Here is a 26923-nt window from a genome sequence, read left to right on the forward strand (position 1 = left end):
ATTGTACAAATAAGGGGTTTGAGAAAAATGGAAATCAGCCATTTTTTCTTGTCCCATGGATATTGGAACATTAGCAGGATATAAATCACGAATAAAGTAAACCATAAGCTAACGCTTACTTTTAACTCTAAGTCCCAAGTCTTAAGAGTAGACATGAAAAACAATTACAAAAAGAGATGTATGACTGTACCAAACAAGAGTAAAGAGTAAAGAGTAGCAGTGGGAGAAAGAGTAGGAGAAGAGATAGCACCTACTGGTGCATGTAGTACTCTAGGCTTCTTCTTCATCCAGTGTAGACCTGTCTAGGAAGATCTATGCAACTAAGAATATTCCAATTTTTAAATCTAAAAAGAAAAAAAAAATCACTAAAATCCAAGTGGGTGTCCGCTGCTTGATTTAGAGGCTGCACTATGAACCTACAGAAAATATTCTTATTTGAGTCATTCATCTCCAGCAAGAACCTATATGGCCTTAGGTTAACCGATAAGCAACCCACATGAGCTTCAGTTTCTCCATCTGAAAAGTGAAGATGAGGACCCAATGACACCCACGTTTGTTCGAGATGAACATACTGTGGTGCCCTGAAGAATGAGGAAAATGACACTGAGGGTTCATGACACACCGACCTCACTCAGCATAGAGCAGTCTGACACCCTCACAAATCTTGAAGGCACCTGCAGAGAAGCAACAGGTACCTCCAGCGACCAGGAAAAAAGCAAGACATGTGTGGGTGCATATTTTTCTTCTTTTTATCAACTTCTGGTTATTTGACTAAAAGGACCAATGTGAGAGATCTAAGATTGGTATTCGAGGAAACTGTTCAGGTAAAACCTAACTTGTTCTAGATATAAATTCAATATGTAATGATAGTTCTTAATTCTCCATTCTCCCAGTTTCCAAACAGAATCAACTCTTTCACTATGATTTTGAATTTCAAAGGAAAACAAAAGCATAAGGATAACAGGGGAGAAGATTTAAGATACCTTGTTTCAATCAGTGCTGTTTTTCTAAATGATCCCATAAGAACCTAGTATGGCTCATAGTACCAAGGTACAGCAGAGATGAGGTACAAGGAAATCAAACATCTACAGTTGAAGATACATTGTTTTAAAGTTACATCAGGAGCAGCAAGCTTTTATTTAGAAATTATACTGTATAGCTGACAGACATGCACGCTCCCACACAGACTGGATTCAATAACTTTTGCTAGAAGCAAAGCTTTTAAGAATCACTGCACTAGGAAATATCATAACTTGACAAGTCATCACTGAGACAGACAGCTCTAAAATGATTTCATGGAACCTGTCGCTTTGCTTGTGTAAGGATCTCCAAGCACAGTCCCTCCCGTGCATACTCCCAATGTATTGCCTCCCAGGCAATGCTCTGACTCCTCCGGCTGTGGGCTGATGGCTATATACAAAGTGACCACAAACGAGGAATATTAAATACGTATGAATTAGTTTCCTGGGAGCACTGCCCTGAGAACAGACAAAACATAAATGAGTACATAAAACCTTGAACCTGAAATAGTACTCATGTACCTAAACAGAAAAGATATTAGAGCAATAGAAAAAGAGAGTTGAGGTCTAATAATAAACTTGCTCAATTTGGCCCATTTATCATTATTTGTATACAGAGAGAACCCAAAATTACCTTCTGCTCTAAGTAGAGACACAACCCTTACTAGTTCCCAAATCCCATTTCCATTCCCTTTCATTTAGTATGAAAATTACTGCCTTGTAATACCATTCTGACTTCAAAATACAATGGAAAAAACATAGCTTTCACATAGCTTAACCTAGCCTACCCTTAAAACAAAATGATATCACTAGAGTCTCCAGTCAAAAGGACTCCAACCTAAGATTCAGAAACTTCACAAATAAATACTTTTTCATTTTAAACTAGGGGTCATGAGTGGAAAACCTCTGTGCTCATACTGAGTTTATGTATGAATATATAAAATGCCAGCTTTTTCCAGACTCCCACAAGTCTTTGAAGCAATTCTTCTTGACTTTCTCTCAAAATTGTGGGGGAAAAAAATATCTAAATAAGAAAATATTTAAAATATTAAGAACAGTGGAGCCCTTATCAATTTCCTTAAAAAAACAAACCAGATGAATTTCATTTAACTTTCAGCATACACATCTTATAACACGTAATTATCTTTTTGCTTGAGTTAATAATTATCAATAGTCAAGAAAACCTCATTTCCATGTTAGACCTACTTAGTGCCTCTACCATAACACAAGTCAGAGAGCTGAAATAAATCCATATTTTGTTTCCAAGACTTTTCAATTTAAATGAAACAAGTAGCAAGTAATAAGAGAAATATTCCATTGGGATGACCAGATCAAAAGGCACCAAACTAAACAACATTACCAATTTTTCAGAAGTAGCCAGGAGCTAGGCATGGGGGAGCACACCTGTAATCCCAGCACCCAGGAGCCTGAGGCAGGAGGATTGCCATGAATTCAAGGCCATCTTGGGCTATATAATAGTGAGTTCAAAGCCAGCCTGAACTACACAGCAAGCTCCTGCCTTTTAAAAAATAATAACAACAACAGTAACAGTATAAAAGCATCCAGAAGATTTTTAGCAGATTCTTAAAAAATGGAGGAAAAAAGTTCCCAAACAATAAAAAGGACTCATTTTCTATATATCAGGAGACCCTTTTGCTACACAGACAACTATATGCATATCACAGAAGGCAACTGTGCAGTATAAAAAATAGTAATTAGTTTTGAAATCAGAGTGAAAAGGATTCATACTGATGCTCTTCACATACTAGTTATGTGACCATAAGCAACTTGACTGACTTAATTTGCCTCATCTGTAAAATGGTCTAATATATTCTTGCAAGATTGCTGTGAATAACCCAGCCAGGTAACACATTTGTTTACACCTACACCTCTCTTCTACCTTCTCCCTTCTAAACTAAAGTAGTTGTTGGTCAACCTAACTCTGAGCTAGTCCTGAAGTGTTTCACACAATATTGCCTTCCCTGTGAGATCATCCCTCTCCCATTACCCCCAATGCCTTCCCCACCCAAACTCTACTACAATGAGCCTAAAATTGAGAAACGCTGTGCTCTACAGAAAAAGGAGGAAATAAATGGAAACATTTCTGACCACCAATTATACTAAAATGTACTCTGAAACAAAGCAATGATACATGGTTAAGAAGCCAAATCTCAGTCCCAAGGGTCAAATTCAATTTGACTGACTACTATTGCTCCACCACTGCCAAATTTTGATTCTAAAAAATACTTTACAAACTTTAGAAACTGCTACAAATCTTTACCCGCACCTAACACTATGACAAATACTACCATTCCTTTCTATTACTAAGTCAAATAGCTAAAGAAAAGTCCATTTAGATTATGGAATTTCTGAGAATGATAGCAAGAAATAAACAATTGAAATACATCAGAATATCACAATGCTTTTCCTTTTATGAATCTGAAAGAAATACTAAGCTTAATATCTCTCTGGACCAACTTATTTGGATAATATCCCTGAAGAAACAATGGCCACCCTAGAATTATCTCAGCTTCCAAGGGAGACCAGCCATAGGGTTGGTCATGTGCTGGGCTGGCTGCTGGACCACTGGAACATGCCCATTTCTCACCCATCAATCCCACTGGGTCACAATGTCAGAAAAGTGCACTTCCTAACTGCATGGACACCGTGATACCTCTACCATAAGAGACACAACATTAATGCAGGATTCTCTGAGCTGTGGATTTTAGATATGTAAATAGAAATCACTTGGAACATATTTTATCATACATCACTCACACATACACTTAGTTGGTAACCAACAAGTGCTAAGCATAGCCAGTAAGTTTCTTTGAACTGATTAACAAGGAAGAAATCCAATAACTTTTTTTTTTTTTTTTTGGTATTTTGAGGCAGGGTCTCACTTTGTTGTTCAGGCTGGCCTTGAACTCACTATGTAGCTCAGGCTAACCTTGAACTTGCAGCAATCCTCCTGCCTCAGCTTTCCAACTACTGGGAAATGCACCACCATGCTCAGCTACTGTTTTATCTTGATTCACAAATGTACCCTCATTAATTTCATTCAGTTAATATGAAGGCTTCTACTCTTCAAAAAAACTGACAGACAAGTCAATGACTTAAAAATAGCACTACTTACAATACAAGTAGTTCAACAATAAAGCATACACAAAAAGGTCAAGTATTTAGTCATTACAGCTTGACCTCTTATCTAGAATTCTTGACCTCATTCCAAGAGGACTCCCAAACTTTTAAAAAACAAAACACTTGTATAGCCTCAAAATATTCCACCCCAAATATTTACTTACTGTTCAAACTTCCCTATGCTACTACTCCTTTAGTAAATGAAGCTTAATTCCTATCTCCTTGAGTGTGAATGGGACTTAAGATTCATTTGTAATGACCAAAGAATAGGAAGAGAAAAGGAAAGAACTTTACAATGACAAATACCATCTTAACCAAGTGATCAAAGTTATCATCAATAAAAGTCATGAAAATACCATATGTCCACTGATGTGATCCAACAAGAAAGGCATACTGTCCTGGTGGTGTTCTCCTCAAAAGTCCAGAACCAGTCTAATCATGAGAAAACATCACAATATCCCAAATTGAGAAACATTCTACAATATAACTTGATCACTATGCTTCAAAAGGGTCAAGTTCGGAAAGGATCAAGAAACCATCACAAATTAGAGGATTATTAGTACCACGTGGCCAGCTGTGCCCTTCTTCCCAATTGATGTCTCTGGTTTTTTCTTTAATGTGAACATGGGCCCAGTGTTGCCACACCTGACTTTTTGTTTCTTTTTTAATGAAATCAGAAATCTGTGTTAATGCAAAAGCTTCTGATTTTTAAATTGATAATGAGGCAGATAATCTGCTGGCTAAATAAAACACCTTAGTGCATCAGATTCGGCTCAAGAACTGGCAGATTGGTCTGAATTTAAAGGATCATTGAGAGCCGGGAATTTAGCTCACTGGTTCTGCCATCTGCCTTGCAAGTACAAGGTCCTGAGTTCAATCCCTGGTACCAAAAAAAAACAAAAACCAGAATAAAGGATCAATGAGGCCAAAAGCTCCTGCTCAGTGTCTGGACCTCAGAAGGCTCTGGCCGTCTGTCCTTGGTTGCTGACATTGCCAATTTTAGGTCCACTCAAATTCTTTTGTTTTTTCCTCTCCCGTTCCTTTAAAGAGATGATTTCATTTTGCTAATTTAAAGTTCTATCAAACATTTTTTAAAACTAATTTCAGACTTACCTAATAATCAGAAAACAATCAGCAGAAGACTACAGCTTGGCAGCTTAGGGCGGTCTGATTTCACAAACTGCCAGTACCTACTTCTGGGTATATATACCTGGGTACAAAGCCAGACGTTTACTTTTCTTTTGAGATCTTCTTAGAAGTTCATCACACCCTTTCATATAAATAAGGATGTCTTAAACATGTTTGAAAAGCTCAGAAGTCTGGCATCACTCCAATGGAAAGAACTTTGACATCATTTAAAAATATCAAGAGAAAATCCAAACATCCTAAGCAAGGCAAACACCTTGAATGTGTCCTTTCACAGCAAGAGGTGAACATTCCTCCTCCTGCCTCCCTCGGACTTGTTCCGTGGTCCTAACCCTCCGGCCTGGCCGGGCATCACCTAGTGCAGAGCCAGCCAGGCCAGTGCCCATCTCGCCAGGCCGAGGACCAAGGTCGCAAGGATGACACTACTGCTAAGTTCAGAAGAAGTCTCCCTCCGCTCCTCCAGGAAGCTCGTGTTTCTAGGCATAGATTTTCAAGTTCCCTTCGAATAAAGTTCGGCCTATCTCTCGTGCCACGGTCCTACCCGCATTTCGTTCCACTCACTTTCAGTGGCGTCCTTCATCAAGTGTCTCTGCTTAACAAAAATAACCTTGTACTCGACACCAGTGGTTTCTGCACCTTTTCTCCATTGACCCTTTCTTCCCTACACTCGCGCCCAGCGCCCTTCGGACGGCGAGCAACATTTCCACCCCAATCCGGAGGCTTTCCCTGAAGCAACCGAGCGGCAACGCACACACGCACACACGCACGCACGCACGCGCGCACGCACACACACACACACACACACACACACACTCTTGCTGCCTGCAAAAAAGGCAAGCATAGGAAAAAGAAAGTCCCTTCCTCCTACTTCTACCATACACTGACCCTCCGTCGCCCCCTACTACTGGCAGTTGGAAGACAAAAAAGACATTAGTGGGGAGAAATTCAAATAAACCCTGTAGTGCACTAAAGTTAATTTCTTAGTTTTGATAAATGTGATATGGTTATGTAAAACACTGACACTAGAAGAGCTAGGTAAAGGGTACATGGGAACTTTCTGTACTATCTTTGCAATTTTTCTGAAAAATCTAAAAAGTATTCAAAAAGAAAAAGGTTCAAAATAAGCAGTTGTGCCTTGGTATTAATCTACGTGCAATATAGTTCTACAAATCCAACCGTTTCCTCACCTCTTTGAAAAGATTCATGCTGGGCTACTACACGAGTTGCTTTTTTTCATTGAAGACTATCTTCCTGAGACTTCAGGTTTTCAAAAGATGAACTTTAGTACCAAAAGTATAGACTTCTGTATTTGTTTTTTCAGAGAGCTTCACTAAATTGCCTGAGCTGGCCTCAAGCAATCAACCTCCCAAGTAGCTGAGCCTCTAGATCCACACCAGTTCACATGGACTTCTGATCCAGTACATCATAACTCAAAAAAATAATTCACTCAGCAAGCAAGCATTATAGTTATGAACCATGCACTAAGTATTGTATCATACATTCAAGATAAAAAAGCTCTATACCCAACAGATACACAATCTGCTATCATTAGTTCACAAGGAGTGGACTCAAAAAAGCCTCCCTGGCTTTTTCAAGTGGAACTGCAGCCCTGCATCAGCTGTCCCACAGCACTCTGCCCCTGCCACATGGAACTGTGTTGGTTTCCTCATCTGCATCACCTCACAAGTGATGATCCCCCAAAATCATGCAGGGTCTGGAATTTTATCAGTAAGAATGTAAGTTAGCCTGTTACCATCTCATGGATGCTAGCAGAAGACATGATTCACTTGTATTGGAGACAAAGAATTTTATATTCATGGCCAAAGCAGCAGTGAAAACTTTATGTTCATTTGCACTGGCTCCTGATGGCCCTTCAGACCCAAAGGGGTAACCCAGTGAGTCCACTGAGGATACCAGCATGTGCTGTGGTTTAAGCTACAGAAAAGGGAGTAACAAGCTTAGGCCAGGACTCACCAATCTTAGAGGGAAGAGAAGCAAGTTGATCTTTGTCTGGCAAAGATACCACAGCACCATCCCTCTTGGTCACATGCTTGAAACACAATGCTGAGAAACACCCAGGACAAAGAGTGACCAGTGCCTGGTTTTCTTGATGTACTACTCAGCAAGAATATGCAGGACTCATAGTAGATTAGCTCTCCCAACAATATTCTTAAAGGAAGGGAATGTGCTGTAGGCATTGCTGTACCCTGAACACCTGGCATGATGCAGGATACATCTGGCTCCTTAGGCATTTTCTAAATTATTATGATACAGAAATCCTGAGTGTTAAGTCACAGACTACTGTTCCCAATCTTGCAATCATGTACACATTCACTTAATCTCTTTAAGCTTCATTTTCTTAATTTCTAGGAATTGTTCAATAAGCAAAGCTTAAGAAATGTTCAATGAATAAATATCTATAAGGATTCTTCTCTCTTTCAATCCGAGTGTTTCCACAATTCTCTAAACAGCAGCATGCCAGAAAGCCCAGGTGCCTAATCAATTTTCTCAGCTCTAACTCACATAGTATTCCCACCATGAAAACAAATTCATCATAAAAATTTAGAATTCTATTAAATTATCTAAGATTATCTATAATCTCATTTCATTGTAAATTTTCATAAAGATCACTCTATAAACAAAAGGCAGGAGGTTCTCTACAGAATTTTAAAGGTAAATACAAAAACCATATTAATTATCTACTTGGCCAACATAAAACAAAGTTTCTAAAACTGATTTTAAAAGATCAGTAGCATCATTATTGAAGATTGAATATTTCTGTACACATACAACACAGGACACAATATTTGAGGCCCTTTCACAAGATCAAGTAGATTTAATTTTCTAAGTATTCTCATCAGATTATGAAAAGCAGTATGTTGACATCTTCACTATTCTATTCTTTTTATATACAACATACACTCTCACTAAATTAAGTAGTATGTATTGTCATTCCATTAGCATTAATTCCATTCTCAGGCCACTGAGAATCCAGGGACTTATGTAGCATTCTCACAACAAATCATCATAGGGTATTGTTTCCATTCCACTTCAGGTCTGACAATCCCACTACAAATATACAAGGTAGTATCTCATGCGATTTCTTCTTTTGAGTATGTCACTCGGGTACATTTGGAATCTTTTCTGTTTGATACACTCAATAGTTTATGATACTGTTTTTTATCCAAAACAATGGACTGGTCAGTTATCTGTCAGCCTCTTTCTTCAACAGAGTTCAGATGGAACAGATAGATCTGCAGACCCAGGGACATCCCAACCCTGACTTCTGAATACCCTCCAACCTACTCTATAGCTAAGCCTCTGTGACTATCTCCTTGCCCCTCCCTTTTTTCTCAGATCAGCGTGCATGTGCGTGTGTTTAGCACTTGATCTCTGACCAAGCATGAGCTGAGATCCACCAGCATTATGTCAGGTTGCCATTACCTGAGCAGTCAACCTGTGTTTGTGGTCTCTCCCTCTCTACTTCTATTTAAAGCAGGACCACTTCTTTCATTAGTTGGTGAACAAGCACAAGAACTGCAAGACTACCTGAAGATTCAAAATCAGCTCTGCATGCAGGAGCTGCCCAAGCGAGTGGGGTCCCATCCTGGCTGCCTAGAAATTGTCCCACCCCAGAGAAAACCCTGAACCTGGTGCTGCTGGATATGTTTGCTCTGGGTCCAACCCCATATGGCCCCATACCTGTACTTCTAAAGCAGTGATGGTGAACCTTTTAGAGCTTTCAATGAAAAACAGCCAGCTGTGACATGCATGCCATAGGTTGGCCACCACTGATCTAAAGAAACACTTCTTAAACAGGAGGACAACCGCTGGTCAGCCCCAGGGAGAGCTGGGCAAGACTTCCTCAAAAGGTTCACCCCAAATACTGTATGACTAAGAGCTTCTCAGCACACTGCCCCTCTAGCCTCGAGGCCTCTGCCTGTTTCTGCCTCTAGCCCAAAGGTAGCTTCTAAACCAACCACAAAGCCCTCTCCTAAGCTAAGGTGCAGGCCAAGTATAAACAATAAAACTCCTTTATGCAGATATAAAAGTATGTATCTTACATAGCATATCACATACATAGATTTTAATGAACATCAAGTGGGGAAAATACCAAGTGTGTTCCTTTCATTCTACCTTCACACCTCTACACTTCAGGTTACTGGCAGAGATGACCTTGTATCACACTCCTGAAGTCATAGTTGCCCTTTTCAAAGCCTTTGAGTTGTTTTTTTTGGGGGGGGGGGGTTTGTTTTTTGAGTCAGGGTCTCACTATGTAGTTCAGGCTGCCCTTGAACTCACTATTGTAGCCCAGGCTGACCTTGAACTTACAGCAGTCCTCCTGCCTCAGCCTTCCTGAGTGCTGGGATTACAGGCATGTACCACCATGCCTGGCTTCAAAGCCTCTGAATTCAAGTATTTCAGACGTTTTACATTAGAAGAGATTCTTCAATAATCTTCATTAAAGACTTTACCAAAAGACTTTTTCTTTCTAAGCAAGAGTAATTATCAATTTCCATTTTAGTATGGCACTGACCATAAGCACTTATGTGTTCTCCTTCCCAGAACTCCTCTAAAACAATAGTAAACTCTTTAAAGAGAAGTATGAAACCATAAGATAGGCAGGCAGAGAGGAGACAACAGTATTTGAGAGGAATGTGCTAGATGCTATTAAAACACAACATCCAAATTTGATGATGCAACTTGACATTTATCAACCTGAAGAGCATGTGGAATACGAGTCAAACCCAAAAGATTCATTAATGTTCTCTTAGCAGCAGTAAGAATCATTTAAATTACCTAATAAGCTAGATAAACATCTAGTCATTAAAATGAACTTGAGACGGTGCTATAACGGCTAGGAATCCTGCGGGACAGACACACAGACACACACACACGCACACACGCACACAACCTCACCATGACCCAAGGAACTGGGACAAGAAAGAAGCACAAAAGCAAAAAATGCTAACAGTGGCTACTCAGCAGATCAAAATCTATCAAGTCAAATCAATTATTTTGGTGACTTTAATTTGCAAAGAGACAAATTTTTAGAACAGATCAAATTGGATGAAAGCTGGGCTACTTCTAGACATAAGAATAAAATTCAACAGGTTAAATTACAGAGTAGACTTTAATATTAAATAATAGTAATACTGAGCAAATCAAAGGCAGAACTCACACAAGATAAAAACCAGAAGCTCTCCATACAAACCTCTGACTATAAAATGTCTGTCAGCTGATGAATACTAAAAATAATGTAAACACAGATCCATTGTATGAAATGCTAACTATACAATCCTTGGTGACAAAATATTAGAAGATTAAGGTCAAATATTCAAATGAGAAAGACATTACACAAAGCATATAAGGAATCGATATACACAGAATTTGATAGTACTAAATCTGGTAAAAGGGTTATAAAGACTCCTGGCCTTGACCCCTGGTTATAAGACACAGACTTAATATTCTCCAAGGAAGATTACTTTGAAAAAAAAAAAACAAAGAAAGCAAAATAAAGTGAAAGCAAAATTAAAAGCTAAGTACTACCTCCTTTTAAAAAAAAGCTAATCACCAGCAAGAAGAAAAATAAGAGGTGCTAAAGAACTGAAATGAAGCCAGGCATGGTGGCTCACGCCTATAATCCTAGCACTCTGGGAAGCTGAGGCAGGAGGGCTGCAGGTTTGAGTCCAGCCTGAGCAATTTAATGAGTCAGAGAGACCATGCCTCAAAAACAAAAAGGGTTGGAGATGCACCTCAAGTGTGAATGCCCTGGGTTCAATGCCCAGTACTGCAGACAGGGAGAGGGGGAGAAAGAGCTGAAATGAATCTCTAAACAGGACAGCTGCTGAAATTGTTAGGTAAGTTAGATGATTAGACCTACAGAAAAGATCCACCACACATACTGTTCTAAAGTCATGAGAAAATAAAATGCATAGACCTTATTAGAGGAGCAAAAGAGGAAATAATTCTATTTAGGGAAAAAGCTAACAAAGCACTAAATAAAGCCAAAGAATCCTGTAATGGAAACTCCAAGTAATGAACAGAGAAGAAATGTAGGAAGTACAAGAGAGGCAGAAAAATAAGCACTGAAAAAAATTCATGGAAAAAAAAAGCAAGAATCCCTAAACAAATAGGAACCAAAGGTCATAGATTTAAAAGGAAAGGAAAGGAAAATAAAGCTACCCAGGCTGAGTTTGCTAAGGTACAAATGCAAATTCAGGGCAAGAAAACAAAAGTCTAGTGATGATGAACATGACAGAATAGAAGCAGCTAGATCGGCAGGAATACACAAAGAACCCACATCAAAACCACAAAACAGAAAAAGGTGCTGGTGGCCTGCAAATTAGCAAACAAATCCTTTTATTCAGCTGCTCTTATCTCTAAGGTTTTGAAAAAGAAAATCATATTTGACCCATTCTGTCTTCAGCTATAAGAAAAGATTATTTTGTTAAATTTTTTGGTTACTCAAATTTAAATTGTCTTAAATGTGTATTCTGTAGTTCTATTATTTCAGATGATTTATACATCCATTGGAAGGTTCCCTCACTAAACTGTGAAGTGAGGCAGAATTAGAGCAAAATATGTACTATATAAAAAGAGGGGGGAAATGAACTGAATTGAGGGCAATAAAACTGTCCAGTGCTGCATGGGAAGAAATAACTCAAGATTTAAGAATATTGCAGGAGTGGGCCACACATTAGTGCAGTGACACCACGCCTGCCTGGCAAGTGCAAGGTCCTGAGTTCGATCCCCAGCACCAAAAAAAACGAAGAATATTGCAGGAGTGATATTCTTACTTCTCCTTTTCAGGAGAAGCTGGCACAAGGATACAGAGGGAGAGCCAGGGATGTAGCTCAGCAGCATGGTGCTGCCTGGCAAGCGTAAGGTCCTGAGTTCAATCCCCAGTACTGGGGGACAAAAAAATGAAGGATACAGAGGGAGTGAAAAAAAATCAAATACCATTACAATTAAAATCTGCCCCCCAAATTAACTTTTCATAAAATTACAGAGGATAGCTTGAAATGAAAATATATATAGACAACTCTATTGACCAAACCGTAGTCTGGTCTTCATTTTTGTTTGTTCCACTTAAAATAAACAGAACTACAGATTCACATCGATTTTCCCCCATTTTTATCTTCAGTGGTGCTCCAGTGTACTTTCATCGCACTGTAAACATTTTTCTAACTCTGGCTATCTATAACATCTTCAAAAGGGCAGAGAACATACATAACATGAATTCAGTGATTCACTCTTCAGGGAGGGCAGAAAACATTGCTTAAAGATGATGTTAGAATGCAACACCCAGAATTTATGCCTGAAGGTGAGAGTACAGTTCCAGTTTCAAAACTTTTGAAACACATCTTAGAATTGTGAGGATACCGTTCAAAAACAAAAAGCTGAGGGCATGATTATCTTTTTCAGAGTCCTAAAGAATCCCAACCCTACCAGAAAGAGTATGATTTCAAATAAACCATTCCCCACAGCCTCCATAAATAACAATGAAGGTGCCACTGCCGCCGGCTAGAAATTCAAAGCAGGTGGTGGTACCTGCGAGGCTCAAGTTGAAGAGTGCTAGAAAGAAATGTCTTTTATAGAAAGATCTGTAAAATTTTAAACATATAATGCATATGAAGAATATAAAGAATAATTATTGAACAAGACAGAATGCTGCCAACATCACAGAAGTCCCCGCCCCCTCCACTGCCAAATCCCTCACACACAATCATTATCGATCTGGGGGCGATCAGTCTCCTGGCTTTTCTGATAATCATTTCCTTGACTTTCATTTTTATCATTTAAATAAGCATTGTGAAATGACACAGCTTACATTTTTCCTGTTTGAACTTTCTTTAAGTAGAACCCTACCAAGGTATTCTGTGGGTATATATTGTTTCTTTCACTACTTTTTACTATGTATTGTTTGAGAGAGTCATCCATTTATGTGGAAATCCACTGCATCTATTGATGCCTACTGGAGTTGCTTCCATTTAGGCTCTCCTGAACAACGATGCATATGTGCTAGAATTTCTCTAGACATTCACCAGTGGTCAGAGTACTGGATTATCTATATTACTGGAAAATTGCAAACTACCTCACAAAGTGAATATACCAGTATACAGAAACACCAATTGGGTGAAATAGAAATAAACTCCCTAATTATCACTCTTCAAAAATTTACTGTCACAGCCAGGCATGATGGTGCACACCCATAATCCCAGCATTTGGGAGGCTGAGACAGGAGGATTAATGAGAGTTTAAGGCCAGCCTGAACTACACAGTGAGTGAGACCCTGTCCCAAAACACCAAAGATAAAAAAGAATGGGAGGAACAAGAAGAAAAAGAAATTTACTGTTACACTGGAAATCCTACTTGGAGACCACATATTAAGTCAGGTATACTCTTAGCAAACGATCTTGTCTTCAAAATGGCATTTGAGAACTGGAATGGACATATAGTCCAAAGCATACAGCCTTTATCTGAGAAACTAAATCTGTATTACACATCCTAGTGACAATGGGCATTCTTCAGGGCACACTGCAGACACTGATGAGGAAGAAAAATGCATGAACAATTACAGGTGGGAATAATAACAGTGGAGAAAAGGAGGAAATATTTGTCAACCTAAAACCACCAACCTTTAAATACTTAGAGACTCAGAACAACAACACTGATAATCAGTGATAGTATACCAAGAACTTCTCCTTTTTCAGAAAAAAATAAGACATGAATGCTGTTGGCAACCAATGCTATTCGTGTTTAGTATTCAAGGAAAAATGAAATTAGACTTCGATTTTATTGAATACAGATTAAGCTAACAACAAAAATTTTCAGATAAATACCTAGATTTTTTATACTTAATTGTATCATTATGAGCGGCTATAACAGTTGCCCCATCAAATCTCAACCTCAAGCATTCTAGTCTACAACCACCAGGACCACTTCCTAACTCATACTCCTCAAGGAGATCAATGCTCCTTCTCCGTCCACCAGGCTCCCTAATCCATTGATCTCAGTGCCTTTTTGCAGTCCTTCGTCTATGTACTCCTCCCTTTCCTCTTACCCTGCTTAATTCAGTGTCATTCATTCTAATCACCCCCTTCCTCCTCTCTCCACTGCATTTTCTCAAAGTACAATCACGATCAAATCCTACTCTTCCATCCATCTATGCCTGCACCCACACAGTAGAACACAAATGGGGCAGGGGATACACCAGTTGTCATCTGATCTTCACCGTCACCAACCTCTAGTGGGCCGGCCCCCCGTTACCACCCAACAACCACACCCTGTTTGCCTACTTCATTCACTCTCCCACCCACTGGACAACTATTTACCTCCTACTCTCTGCCTACACTTCCAATACATTCTTCTCAGCCCTCAGTCACAGCTTTGTTTCACTAAGAAAACAGAAACAGGGCCGGGGATTTAGCTCAGTGGTTCTGCCACCTGCCTCGCAAGCTGAAGGACCCAAGTTTGATGCCCGGTTCCAAAAAAAAAAAAAAAAAAAAAAAAAAAAACCAGAAACAATTAGAGGAAACTTTCTTAAGCCCACCTGCCACCATCTGTGTCTACATGGTCCACCTTTCTTCTGCCAACAGTGGCAAAACTGCCCACACTGCTAGCAATGGGCAATCTTTCCACCAGGGGATAAACAGATCCTATCCTCTCCTATCTACTGAAGGATAGAGACCCAGAAATTTGCACGCTTCCTACATTATTTTTCCCCTTTTTCCTGGATCAACAAGTAAAGATGTGGTTATTTCTCCAGTCCTTCAAAAAAAAAAAAAGTCTTCAAATGCTTTTCCTGCCAGCTTGTTATGCTCTTTCTTTACAACTAAGACCCTTAAAATGACAAGTTTTTGCTTGCTGTCTCAAATGTCACTTCTCTCATATTCAAAAATATCCATCACACCAACAAAACTGCACCTGTGAAGATAAGCGGTAAACTCATGTTAAATTCAATGGCCAATTCTTGGCTGTCATCAGCTGCATTTGACACAGATCTCGTCCAAAACCACTTAAGGACACTACTACACACTCCTTCAATCATTCGTGCTCAGTTTCCTTTGCTAGCTTTGCATTTCCCTAACTTTGCCACAAGTGGAAAATTCCACACCTGGTCCCCCGTGTGATGGATTACAGCCAAAGTGTAGGTGCACTAAAATAGCGTATAAAATTACTTTCAGGCTACAAATGTACAATTTATATGAAACAGATGAATTTCAAGTTTAGACTTGAGTCTAATACCCAAGATATCTCATTATGTATATGCAAATATTCCACAATCCAAAATACTTCTGATCTCAAGCATTTCGGATAAGGGATACTACACTTGTAATTCCCTTAGTTATACTTTCTCATGACTTCAGTAATACTCTTCAGAGTGGCATCATCCAAATGTTTACTTCAGCCTTATCCTCAGGCCTGAACCCCAGAGCCTTTACCCAACAGCCTATTCTATGTCTGACCGGGTGCTGCACTGGTCTCTTCCACCTGCCTCTGCAGATTCACCCGCCACCCTGCTCTTCCCTAGGACGGTGACCGGTATGTATTACAACAACAAGTTCCTCTTGTCTTCTGGCTTCCAGTAGGAGAGGCTCATAGAAGCCTTAGCAGAAGAGTAGAAGAGAAACGGACTGTAAGGCCAGATAACTTATGACCACTCAGTGCGGGGCTATGTTCACTGGCTGTAACTGTTAACCAAAAGTGATCGATCCTCTCAAAGTAAACTTGATAGGAATCTCTTCCGCTAGCTGCCCTCCCCCAAACTGTATTATCTATTTCCTTTCCTCATATCCTACCCCTACCTGAGTACATGGTTTCTTTGTCAAAACTTTCTTCTAACTATATTGAGTGGGTTCTGTATTTCTCACAGGAACTTTAATGCAGATGCCTAACTAACGGCTCAGTCTCAACATACGAACACTGAATACACCTCCAGTTTACCCATCTCAGTTAATGGTAACTCCCTTCTAACTGTTCGAGCCAAAAACTTCCACCATCCTTATGTATCTTTTTTCTTATTCCCCCATTCCAAGTCCTCTGTGCTTTTCCCTCAACATGGATCCAGAACCTACCTGTTCCAACTCCACTGCTATCACCCTGGCCCCAGACACTACCACTGCTTGTTAGATTGTTCCAATAGCCTCCTAAATGGTCTACCTGCCCCCTCCACACGCACACCTTTTCCCTGTCTTCCAGCCATTCCAAAACAGCAGAGTGATCCTGTTCAAAACATGAGCTGGCTTCTCATCCCACTCTGTGTAAGAGCACCATCTACACACATGATCTGGTCACATAATGCTTTCTGACCTCTTCGCCTACTTGCACACTCTGCTTCTACCATGCTGGCCATCCTTGCTATTCGCTATACATTATCTCAAAGCCTTTGAACACACTTCCTGCGATGTCCTCAATGCTTTCTCCTTCACCTGCCTCAGGTCTTTAGTCAAACATTAACTTCTAGGTCAAGATCTTCTCTGGCCACTCTTTTATAAAACTGTCACAGCCCCTATTCACTATTTCTATCCTAAATGATTATCACCATTTACCATTTCTTGTACTTCCTTCAACATCTAGAGTATCCATGAAGCAAGTATTTTAGTCTGTCATAACTCCAGCCTCTAAGACAGGACCTGAAAACACTACATACTTAATATTTGTTGAATAAGCCACAACTAGATATTATTCAATCAACTGATCACAATTTGAAAAGCCTGACAGTTCACTTGGCAGTAGGGATGGGAAACACTAGGAACTCTAGTTCATCTTGACTTTGGAGAGCAACATGGCATATCTAAAAAAGTTTATGATGTACACACTTAAGATAGGTTATGTATTCATTCATACAAGTAAGGACAGTATAATAAAAACCATTCTGAGGAGTATGGTCAGCCCACCTAGAGGATGCTCTTAATATTTTACGATCAGAGAATGAACTCTACTTCTCTAAAAGAAACCAATCGAGTGATACAGCAACACATATGAAGACAGCATGGCAGCTCTTAGGATTATGCTATGGTGAAAAGAAACTGATAAATCAGCAGCAAAGTAGAGAAGAAACGTAAGAACACAGCAATAAATATGACTATAATCTTCTGAGAAATTAATCACAGATAAAGCACACCATCTGAGAAGAAACCAGAAGGCAATGGCAGAGTACACTTTTTCAAAGTGTATTTTTAAAAATGCTAAAATAGGGCCCAGGGATTTAGCTCAGTGGTGTGGCTGCCTGCCTTGCAAGTGCAAGGTCCCGACTTCAATCCCCAGTACCAAAAAATAAAAAAATAAAAATAAAATACAAGAATATGAAAAAGAAGAAACACTGAACTCAGTTGCAATATCAAAGTTGTGGGAAAGAGAGAATTCAAAACTGCCTGAAATATTACACTACTCCCCATATTTTCTTCCTTTTAACTTGGCAAGAATATTTTTATTAAGCTAATTCGCATATTATAAGGAAAAAACAGAGGTCATGTGTACATATTGCCCACTCTTCCCTAATGCTACAGTATAATATCACGACCAGGACAGTAACACTGATAGAATCCAGTGTTACTCAGACTGCTCCAGTTCTATTCAAACTCTCTTGTGTGCATTTGTATATTAAGTTCTATACAATTTTCTCACTCTAGTGGGCTTATGTACCTGCCGACAGAGTCAAGATACTGAACAGTGCCAGCACCCCAAGGATCCAGCACGTTGCCCTTTTGTAGCCACATCCACATCCCACCCTCCCATCTTAACCTCCTGTTAATCACTAATCGATCCCCCACTTATCCTTGAATTATGCCACACCCTCGTGGTATCTATCTGTACCCCACCCAGCCCTCCTCCACTACTTCCCATCACTGCTCTTTAGCTTCATGGCACCCAAAATGGAGTCAATCTTTGGAAACAGCCAGTCAAGAAGGAATGGGTTGACATTACTGATAGAGCAAACTATCTGAAAGCAAAAACAAAGAGTTTTGGTGTTCTTGTGCACATGTCTCTAACACACTGGTCTCCACTAATGTATATATTCCTGGCTATAAAAGAAGTATATTCTGGGAATTTTGTAAAGCTTCACATAAACATAAATATCGATTCCTGTAAAAGCAAAGGGAACACTTCTGTTTCTAAAACTAGCAAATTTAGAATGATAAGGTTCAGCATCCCAGTTATAAAAAGTTTTTTTATCCATCTCAGACTTCAGTCATCCTATATCAGGACACAGAAACCCTGACTTCCACTTAAAGAAATATTTTCCCCTTGCAAACCATCAAAAACACTTTTACTTGAATTTAAAATCCAAAGAATAAAGAATGAATTGCTAGTTATAAAAATGCAATTTTAAAAGTACAATAAAAGGTCCAAAGGGGTAGGGGAAGTGAGAGGGGTAGGGAAAACAAAGGAAAGAAGGGAAAGGAAAAATGATGAGAAAAGGAAAAAATGGAAACAGTCTTTGTAAATAGGGAAGGGTGGAGGGGGTGAAGGAAGGACAGGAAATGGGGAAAAAATAAGAACCAAGATGCATCATGTACGGGTACAAGCACCCAATGATAAATGTAAAGGTATTGTATACCTACAAGGTACCAATAAAAGAATTTAAGGGAAAAAAAAGAGATAAAGGACAGAAAGAGGCTTGTCTGGGTCCCTTGTGGCTTGTCCACTGCTGGTTTGCTATTTCGATTGTTTCTTGTCTGCTTTGCCACGAGCTGTTTCTCCTCTGCCATGTCCCTCTGCCATATCACCTTGCCTTGGAGTCAGCCAACTATGGAATGAAACCTCTACAAACTATAAGCCAAATGAACCTTTCTTCCTTTAAAAAAAAAAAAAAAAGTACAATAAAAGGTCTGAGCAAATTTCACAGCACAAAGCAGTAAGAACGCAAGTGGAATTCATACCTGCAGAGCTCAGGAGGACACTGAAATCTGTTCCCCTCTGTGATTCTCCACTTTCATTATTGACCTCTTTTTCAGTATCTTGATATCGATCCCAGTTAGAGGTGATTTTTCTTTTAGAATAATTTCTCTGTTCGTCATTCTCTTCACTATAGGTCTCTGTATCACTGTCATCTTCAACCTGTAATTATTAGAGAAAAATCAATAAACAGGCAGTAGAAATCTTGATCTTAGTGGCCTTCTCAGTAAAATAAATAAAACTACTACACAGGTATCACAATAGAGTAAATTTGTAGACCACACTGTTTGTGGATATTAAATATTTCCAAAGAACCCATTATATCAGAGTCTTCTTTCAGGGTAAGTTTTTCAGTGAGCATTAAAAAGGAAAATTGAGGGGCCGGGGATTTAGCTCAGTGGTTCTGCTGCCTGCCTCGCAAGCGCAAGGTCCAGAGTTCGATCCCCAGTACCCAAAAAAAAAAAGGAAAAACTGAGCCAGGTGTGGTGGTGCATGCCTGTAATCCCAGCATTTGTGAGGCTGAGGCAGGAGGATCACTATGAGTTCGAGGCCAGCCTGGGCTACATAGTGAGACACTATCTCAAAAAAAAGAGAAAAAGAAAAGGAAAACTGGCAAGTTTCTGCCTGAACATTTGTGTACCTGACCTCTCTAAATCCTACCCCTGTGTATACTATTTTAAATAGTTGTTTCATCTAGGTGAAATAATCAAGGCTGTAAGAGTATTTTATAAATGTTTTACAAACTTTAAATGAGAACCCTACTCAGATTCTAGAGAGGTTTCCACTCTTGTGCATTGAAAAGTTGAGAGAGCATGAAGAGAAATACAGATTTTAAGAAACTCAGATAAAGGGCCCAGTTTCATTAACAAATAAACTGCAAGGGAAAAAATGGTGGGAAAAAAGAGAGAAATCCATAGATCAAAAGAGCTTAATGGGCTAAGGATGCAGCTCCATGGTACAAGGCTTGCACGAGGCCCCTGCTTCCATGTCCAGAATGTGGAGAAAGTATCTTGTAACCCGATTCAAACACTCTAACCATAGGAAATAATCACTCTGAGATAATTAGGAAAATATGAACATAATGACTGAATATTTAATTATATTAAGGGTGTACTATTAATTTTGTTTGGTATGATACTGGTATCATGATTTCTGCATGTGTTCTGACCCTATAAGATACAAAAACTAAACTATGGATTGCAAAACTGCCCGAAACCTAAAAGTTTCCTATAATTTCCTGCCAATGTCTGAGAACCAAAAGATACTGGCAGATTAAAGGTGTGTGATTAAATGAGATCTGCTATATAAATTACCAGGAACATTCTAAAGGGGACAAATTTGCAATTGATGAGAAATTAGGGGAAACAACTAGAGCTAAAAATACTAGCATTGTTTAGTCTGGAAATTTTAATATTCTTTTCTCATCCCACTGGGCTAATAAAGTTCAGAGAGCCTTCTCCAGTTAGTCTAAAACCTTTAAACACAGCTGTAACACATGACAAAGATGTAAACCTGGGCAAAATAATCATCTTGAGCCAAAAAAAAGACTATGATCTGAAACACCTAAGGAAATATTAGTGCAGTACAACAAGCACTAAAATGGCAGGCAGGAGACCTAGAGAGAACTAATGGTCTTACCAATACCATCATTTAATATCTGTGAAGTGCATATAATAGGCTGGCCTCATGCAGACGAGTGACTCACTAACCCCAAATTAAAAGAATCACCAAGCAAGAACCCCATTACTCCTACACCCAAATGCAAACACAAGAAGAAACAATAAGTGTCATTAGGCCCCACTGCAAGAGAATAGTACAAATAAAGTTTAGAAGATATGGGATGTAGAGAAAAGTGTACCTTAAAAACTCTAAAGAGATTTGGGCCGGGGATTTAGCTCAGTGGTGCCGCCTGCCTCGAAAGCACAAGGTCCAAGTTTGATCCCCAGTACCAAAAAAAAGACTCTTATAGAGATTCTATTTTCACAAAGGCTCATTGTGGACAGATCTAGGACAAAAGAAAAAAATATCCAAAGCCTCAAGGTGGAGAGAATGGAAAGAACAAATGAGATAATACTAATTAAACCAATGTAAAAATAAATGCACCATTTTATGTTAATATCATTTCTAAATTAATCTGATAATTTTCACTGTAATATTTCATAACTTAATCCTGGTCACTGGCTGCAAGGTTCATAAAGTAACAGGTATCTAAATAGGGTAACAAGCTAAAGACCATTCTGTGTCCCATGACCCCACACACTTGGAACAAGTTGAGATTCTCAACCAGAAAGAGGAGTGTGATGCTTTACAAGTCTTTTAACAGGCAAGGGTCAATCTGACTTCACCTACCCAAAGAATGGAAATGGGAAAATCATTCCGCAAATGACTACTGAAAGTTGACAACAATCTAAGTCTCTCAGGGAAGGAAAATTAGAACAAGAAACATGGAATCTGGCATCTATATGAATTCATCTCGGGATCAGTCTGTGAAAATCCAATGCAAACTATCATTTTTCCACTCAAAAGTAAAAATGTTAACTTTTTTGTTGTTGTTTGGTTTTGTTTGAGGGTTGTTTTTGTTTGGTTGATTTCGGTTGTGGTTTTTTGAGACCGAGTCTTGTTATATAGTTCAGGCTGGCCTTGAACTCACTATGTAGCCTAAACTGGGCTGGAACTCACAAAAATCCACCTGCCTCAGCCTCCCTAGTGCTGGGATTATAATCGTGTGCCACCATGCTCAGCCCACATTAACATGTTCTTAATCCATGTTCCAGATAATAAAAGCTCCTCTAACATCCTATCAAAGAAAGCACTGTATCACTGTAAGGAACTACAGCCTACATTCAGTCATCTAGATAAATGAGATTCAAACCAATTCACAAATATCATGTCACTAGACTCAATAATTACAACTGCCTTCTTTATCAAACTATTTACCAGCACAGCTAGAAGAATACAGAATTTGTCTTATTACCTAATTCATTTCAAGTCATAGTATTAAAACAGCATTAAAATTAAAATTATTAGATATTCAAGAATAGAAAAAAGAGTAGATAATCCATTTTCCAAAAATAATGACATGTCAACTCTATTTCACTCTCAAAACAAGAGAATCAATAACCCTTTACACACATACACACACACTACATAGTAAGACATAATTCAACCAAGTCTGTGCCACTTCTAACAAAGTTTATTTTCCCACATTATCCATTAACATGTTTCTCATTTCTATGTGACAACCTCGCAAAATCACTTTTATGTCCATATTTCCTCCAACAGTCTCTTCAAGGCAATCCAGGCTTTTTCTAGTATGTGCCTCAAAGTTCTTCCAGCCACGGCCCAGGAAACAATCCCAAAGCCATTCTACATTTTAAGATATTTGTTATAGTAGCACCCCACCTCCTGGTACCAAAATCTATACAGTGTTTCCTAGGGCTATAGTAACAAAGTACCACAAACTTGGTGGCTGAAAACAATAGCAATTTTCCCTCATACTTATGGAGGCTAGAAGCAGGAAACCCACGTCTTGGCAGGGTTGCTTCCTTCTGAAAGTTCTGGGAGAATGCGTTCAGTGAACCTCTCTTAGCTGCTGGTGCCTGCAGCAATTCTTGGCATTCTTTGGCTTATAGACGCATCACTGTGATCTCTGCCTCCATCTTCACCCAGCATTCACTCATGCACAGGCCGGTGGGGGCTCGTGTGGGTGTGTGGAAGCGCACGTGCATATCTTGTCCTCTTCTCATGAGAACACCAGTTATACTGGATTAGGATCCATCTTGACCGAGTATAACTTCATTTTATCTTGATCACACTGGCAAAGAATTTATTTCCAAAGGCCACACTCACAGATAATGGGGGTTTAGGACCTCAACATATCACAGTTTTGGGAGGACACTATTCAACCCACAATAAGAGGGAAAAAATAGGTGAAAAATAGCAGGAAACTATTCATCCAAGAAGCTCAATGAACCCCATGTAGTATAAACACAAAGAGATCTAGAGAGATATAATAATAAAAATGCTGAAAACCAAAAAGAAAATCTTGAAAGTATCAGGAGAAAATGACTCCTCATCCCATGTCAACCCACACAGATGAGCAGCTAACTTCTCAGCAGGAACAATGGCAGCCACAAGCAACAGTACAACATATTCAAAGTGCTCACAGAAAAAACTGTCAACCAGAATCATACCCAGAAAACATTCAAAGAGTGAAATACATTGCAAGATAAACAAAAACTAAAAAGAACAACAACAAAAAAAAAACTAAAGAGAACTAGTTTAACAGACCCACCTTATATATACTAACCTAAATTCTCTAGGCTGAGAAAAATGATTCTGAACAGTAATTCTAGCCCACATGGAGGCGGGGGAAGAGCACCAGGAAGGAAAGGTATTATATAACTGTAAAACACAATACAAATGCCTTCCTTCTGCTGTCTTCCCTTAACAGACTTAAAAGCAACTACACAGAACAGTATGTGTATAATTGTACTGCTGGCTCTAAAACATATAGAAATACATTTGCCAGATAACAGCACAGAAAAGGTAGGTAAGAACAACACTATGCAGACTAAAGAAATGACTGAGAAAGGCAGCTCAACAGTCAGGAACAAAGAAACGGGATATGCCTACTTTTGTTTCTTCTCTCATATTCTTTAAAAGATAAAATTACATTAAGATAGTAGGCTAGGGATATGTGCCCTTCCATATTTTATCCTTCCTCCGCCACCTCCTCATTTTTTAATCATTAGCACTGTTGGTTCCAAGTGTCTTAAATTTCTCACAACATTTTTACTGGCTACAATCGAAACAGACTCAGTATACTAAGGGCTTGACCAGTCCCTCCTTCCCCCCTGCCAAAAATTTTTAAAATAAAGCAGAGTCTTCATAGTTCAAGACACCCTTCTTGCTTCAACTGAAACTCTAAGTGGCATTTATCTTTCCATTTGTCTATCCTGCAATATATCCAAAGGACTTTTTTGCTCCTTACGCTACTTGACTGTCAACACGTGTTCCTTGAGTAGTTACTGAACTACTGAACGGGCACAGGGTCAGGCTCTGGGAGTACAGCCAAGACAGACAAGGTCCCCAGGCTTCAGAATTCATCTATGGTGTGACAGTGCTACTATGAGACATTCATGTTACGGGAGTATCAAAAGCACCACCCACAAGAGGGGAGTGGAATGGGGACATCTTTGGGGCCAGTCCCGTGAGCCAGACAGAAGCCACAGAAGGCATCTCAGGCTGAGGCAAGGACAAGGGACAATTCAGCTCTAGTCTTCACCACACAGCCTGAGATTGGTGTAGTGGAGGTAGGGAGCAAAGGCAATTCCCAAAGCCGAGGCAGACAGAAGGAACTCTTGGCCCCCTGCCAGGATGGTGACTATTCAAGACAAAGCCAGCAGGAAAGTCTGAAAATAGAAAACTGTCTGAGGGTTCTAGAAAGATGGTAGTAATAGTGGCATGGTTTTTAGTCTCCCTAAATCCCCCCATAAAAATCACAAAAGACAGGGCCAGGGATTTAGCTCAGTGGTTCCAGCACCTGCCTCACAAGCACAAGGGCCCAAGTTCGATTCCCAGTACCAAAAAAAAAAAAATTTCTTATGGGCCGGGGATTTAGCTCAGTGGTTTCGTTGCCTGATGCGCAAGTGCAAGGAGAGTTTGATCCCTGGTACTAAAAAAAAAAAAATCACAAAAGCAACTAGGATAGCAAAATCAAATATCCAGGGAAGCTGGGGATTTAGCTCAGTGGTTCCGCTGCCTGCCTCACAAGTGCAAGGACCTGAGTTCGATCCCCAGTACACACACAAAAAAAACAAATATCCAGGGAAAGCAGCCACAGAAACAGGCGACAAAGTTCTCCATCTCCACGAAGTCCCAAATATGAGTATGCAGGACAAAAATCACCAATAGTCTCAAGACCCACAAAGCTGGTACCAGCATCAGTGAGAAGCTGAGGGAGGCAACGGGGTACCCGGCAGATTGAGCCCCCCAAGACAAACAGCAGGCACAACTCAGATAGGCCCAGCAGGCCCACCTGAGAACAGGGCTCATGCTGGGTCTTACTCCACAGCTGGGATGCACAAGGAGTTCACAGACAAATTTCAAGGTGCTGCCTGGGTCCTGTGGACTGACAAAACTGGTCAATTGACCAAAACCCCACCCTGTATCAGAACACAAATAATAAAGACAAAGGAGGAAGAGGCCAGCTATGAGGTAAGAAGTATGCCTGGCTGGAGAGATAGAGTCCTTATTTTTATACACCTCGGAATAACAGAAGAGGGTGCTTCCGAGCCATAAGTGGTAAAAAGCCACTCAACAGCATCTCCCTTCTAAAAGGTGGGAAAGCTGATTCCACATGCAAATGAGAAACAACAGAGGAAAATGGTCAAATCCCACACAAAAATGTTATTACATGGAAAAAGGTAATAAGAGAAGGATCATACTTCATACTCAGCTCCAGGCCAAAAGGTATGTGTCTCTCTCCCTCACGCTGCACTATTCTCTTTGAGTATATACTTCTAAAATTCTCTCTAATAAACCTCTTTATGCCTTTTTTCTAAAAAAAGGAATAGGATCATTTTTATAATAAATTCCATCAAGTATCCAAAAATGTTTTATTATAATACAATTGCACTATTTAAGTAGCTAATGAAAAATTCCACCCTCAGTCTTTAGAGGCTAAGCCTAAAGAAGAACAGTTGTAAAGGTTCAATCTTTCGGAAACATCAGCACAGTACCAGGAGGGGAGGAGAGGTGAGGAGAATCTTAGATCCAAGGAAAGGATCCACTTGCCTCCAAAAGCTGCTGTACATGGACATCTCACAGGAGATTCACTCCTCTCCTCGTTCTTCTATCTTCCCACAGGTGTTATTTGTTTCAGGGTTAAATAAAAGTGGGAGGCATGAAAGAGTAATGACTGTCAGAGTCAAGAAGCAGAGAGAATATACCCATTTTCTCCATTCCCAGCCCCTCAGATACTTTTAGCTGCTCATCAAAAAAAGAGTCCCTCAGATATGGCCATAAAACTAGGAAGAGATGTCTATTTCCTAGGTTCTTTATCAGAATGAAGTGCACAGAACTATCAAATCCAAGAGACTGCAAATATGTAGTACATAATAAAGTTCTTAGAACAATACTAGCCACAGAGGTGGCCTCAGATGGGCATCTCTTTATTTCCTGTCGTCAGCTCTCCTTTTCCCGCCTCTTATCTCTGTGCTGTGGCCCTGAAGTTTCCCCTTTCCCTTTCATATCATGCTTCAGTGCAAAGTATCTCAGCAATATCGCCCGAGCTACAAAAAACCTGTACCTTTTTGTGTAATGGATATTAGGAAATGAGAAGAAAGTATTCAAATGAAGGGGCCAGGGATTTAGCTCAGTGGTTCCACTCCCTGCCTCTGAAGCACAAGGTCGTGAGTTCACTCGACGGTACCAAAAAAAAAAAAAAAAAGTGTTCAAATGGGAAGGGGAAGAAGGGAGGAAGGAGGGAGAAAGGAGGGAGGGACAAGAAAAAAGTGAAAATAGAAAGAAAAAATGGAAACAAAGCTTTTGTACATAGGGAGGGAAGGGGGCTGGAGCGGGGGAGAATGTGAAAGGGAAAAAAAAAAACAAAAAAACCCTGTATCTTTTGTAAAGAATTTCTAATAGAAGTTTTTGATCCAGCCCACAAACTTTTCTATCAAGCCTACAAAATTACATGTAATAAGGAA

General features: G+C 39.6%; 2 protein-coding genes across 2 annotated transcripts in view; one reads left to right on the top strand and one right to left on the bottom strand.

The window, feature by feature from the left end:
* Positions 1-26923, bottom strand: part of Aven (apoptosis and caspase activation inhibitor) — a 190122-nt gene that overhangs the window by 131571 nt on the left and 31628 nt on the right. The window contains exon 3 of the mRNA XM_021241839.2: positions 19196-19373. Within this exon, the coding sequence (XP_021097498.2) occupies positions 19196-19373 (178 nt within the window). The remainder of the gene's footprint in view (positions 1-19195; positions 19374-26923) is intronic.
* Positions 1-26923, top strand: part of Chrm5 (cholinergic receptor muscarinic 5) — an 82382-nt gene that overhangs the window by 9391 nt on the left and 46068 nt on the right. The window lies entirely within an intron of this gene.

Source organism: Heterocephalus glaber, unplaced genomic scaffold (genome assembly GCF_053883595.1).
Source record: "Heterocephalus glaber isolate CG9 unplaced genomic scaffold, H.glaber_assembly_v1.0 deba00000809, whole genome shotgun sequence".
NCBI lineage: Eukaryota > Metazoa > Chordata > Mammalia > Rodentia > Bathyergidae > Heterocephalus > Heterocephalus glaber.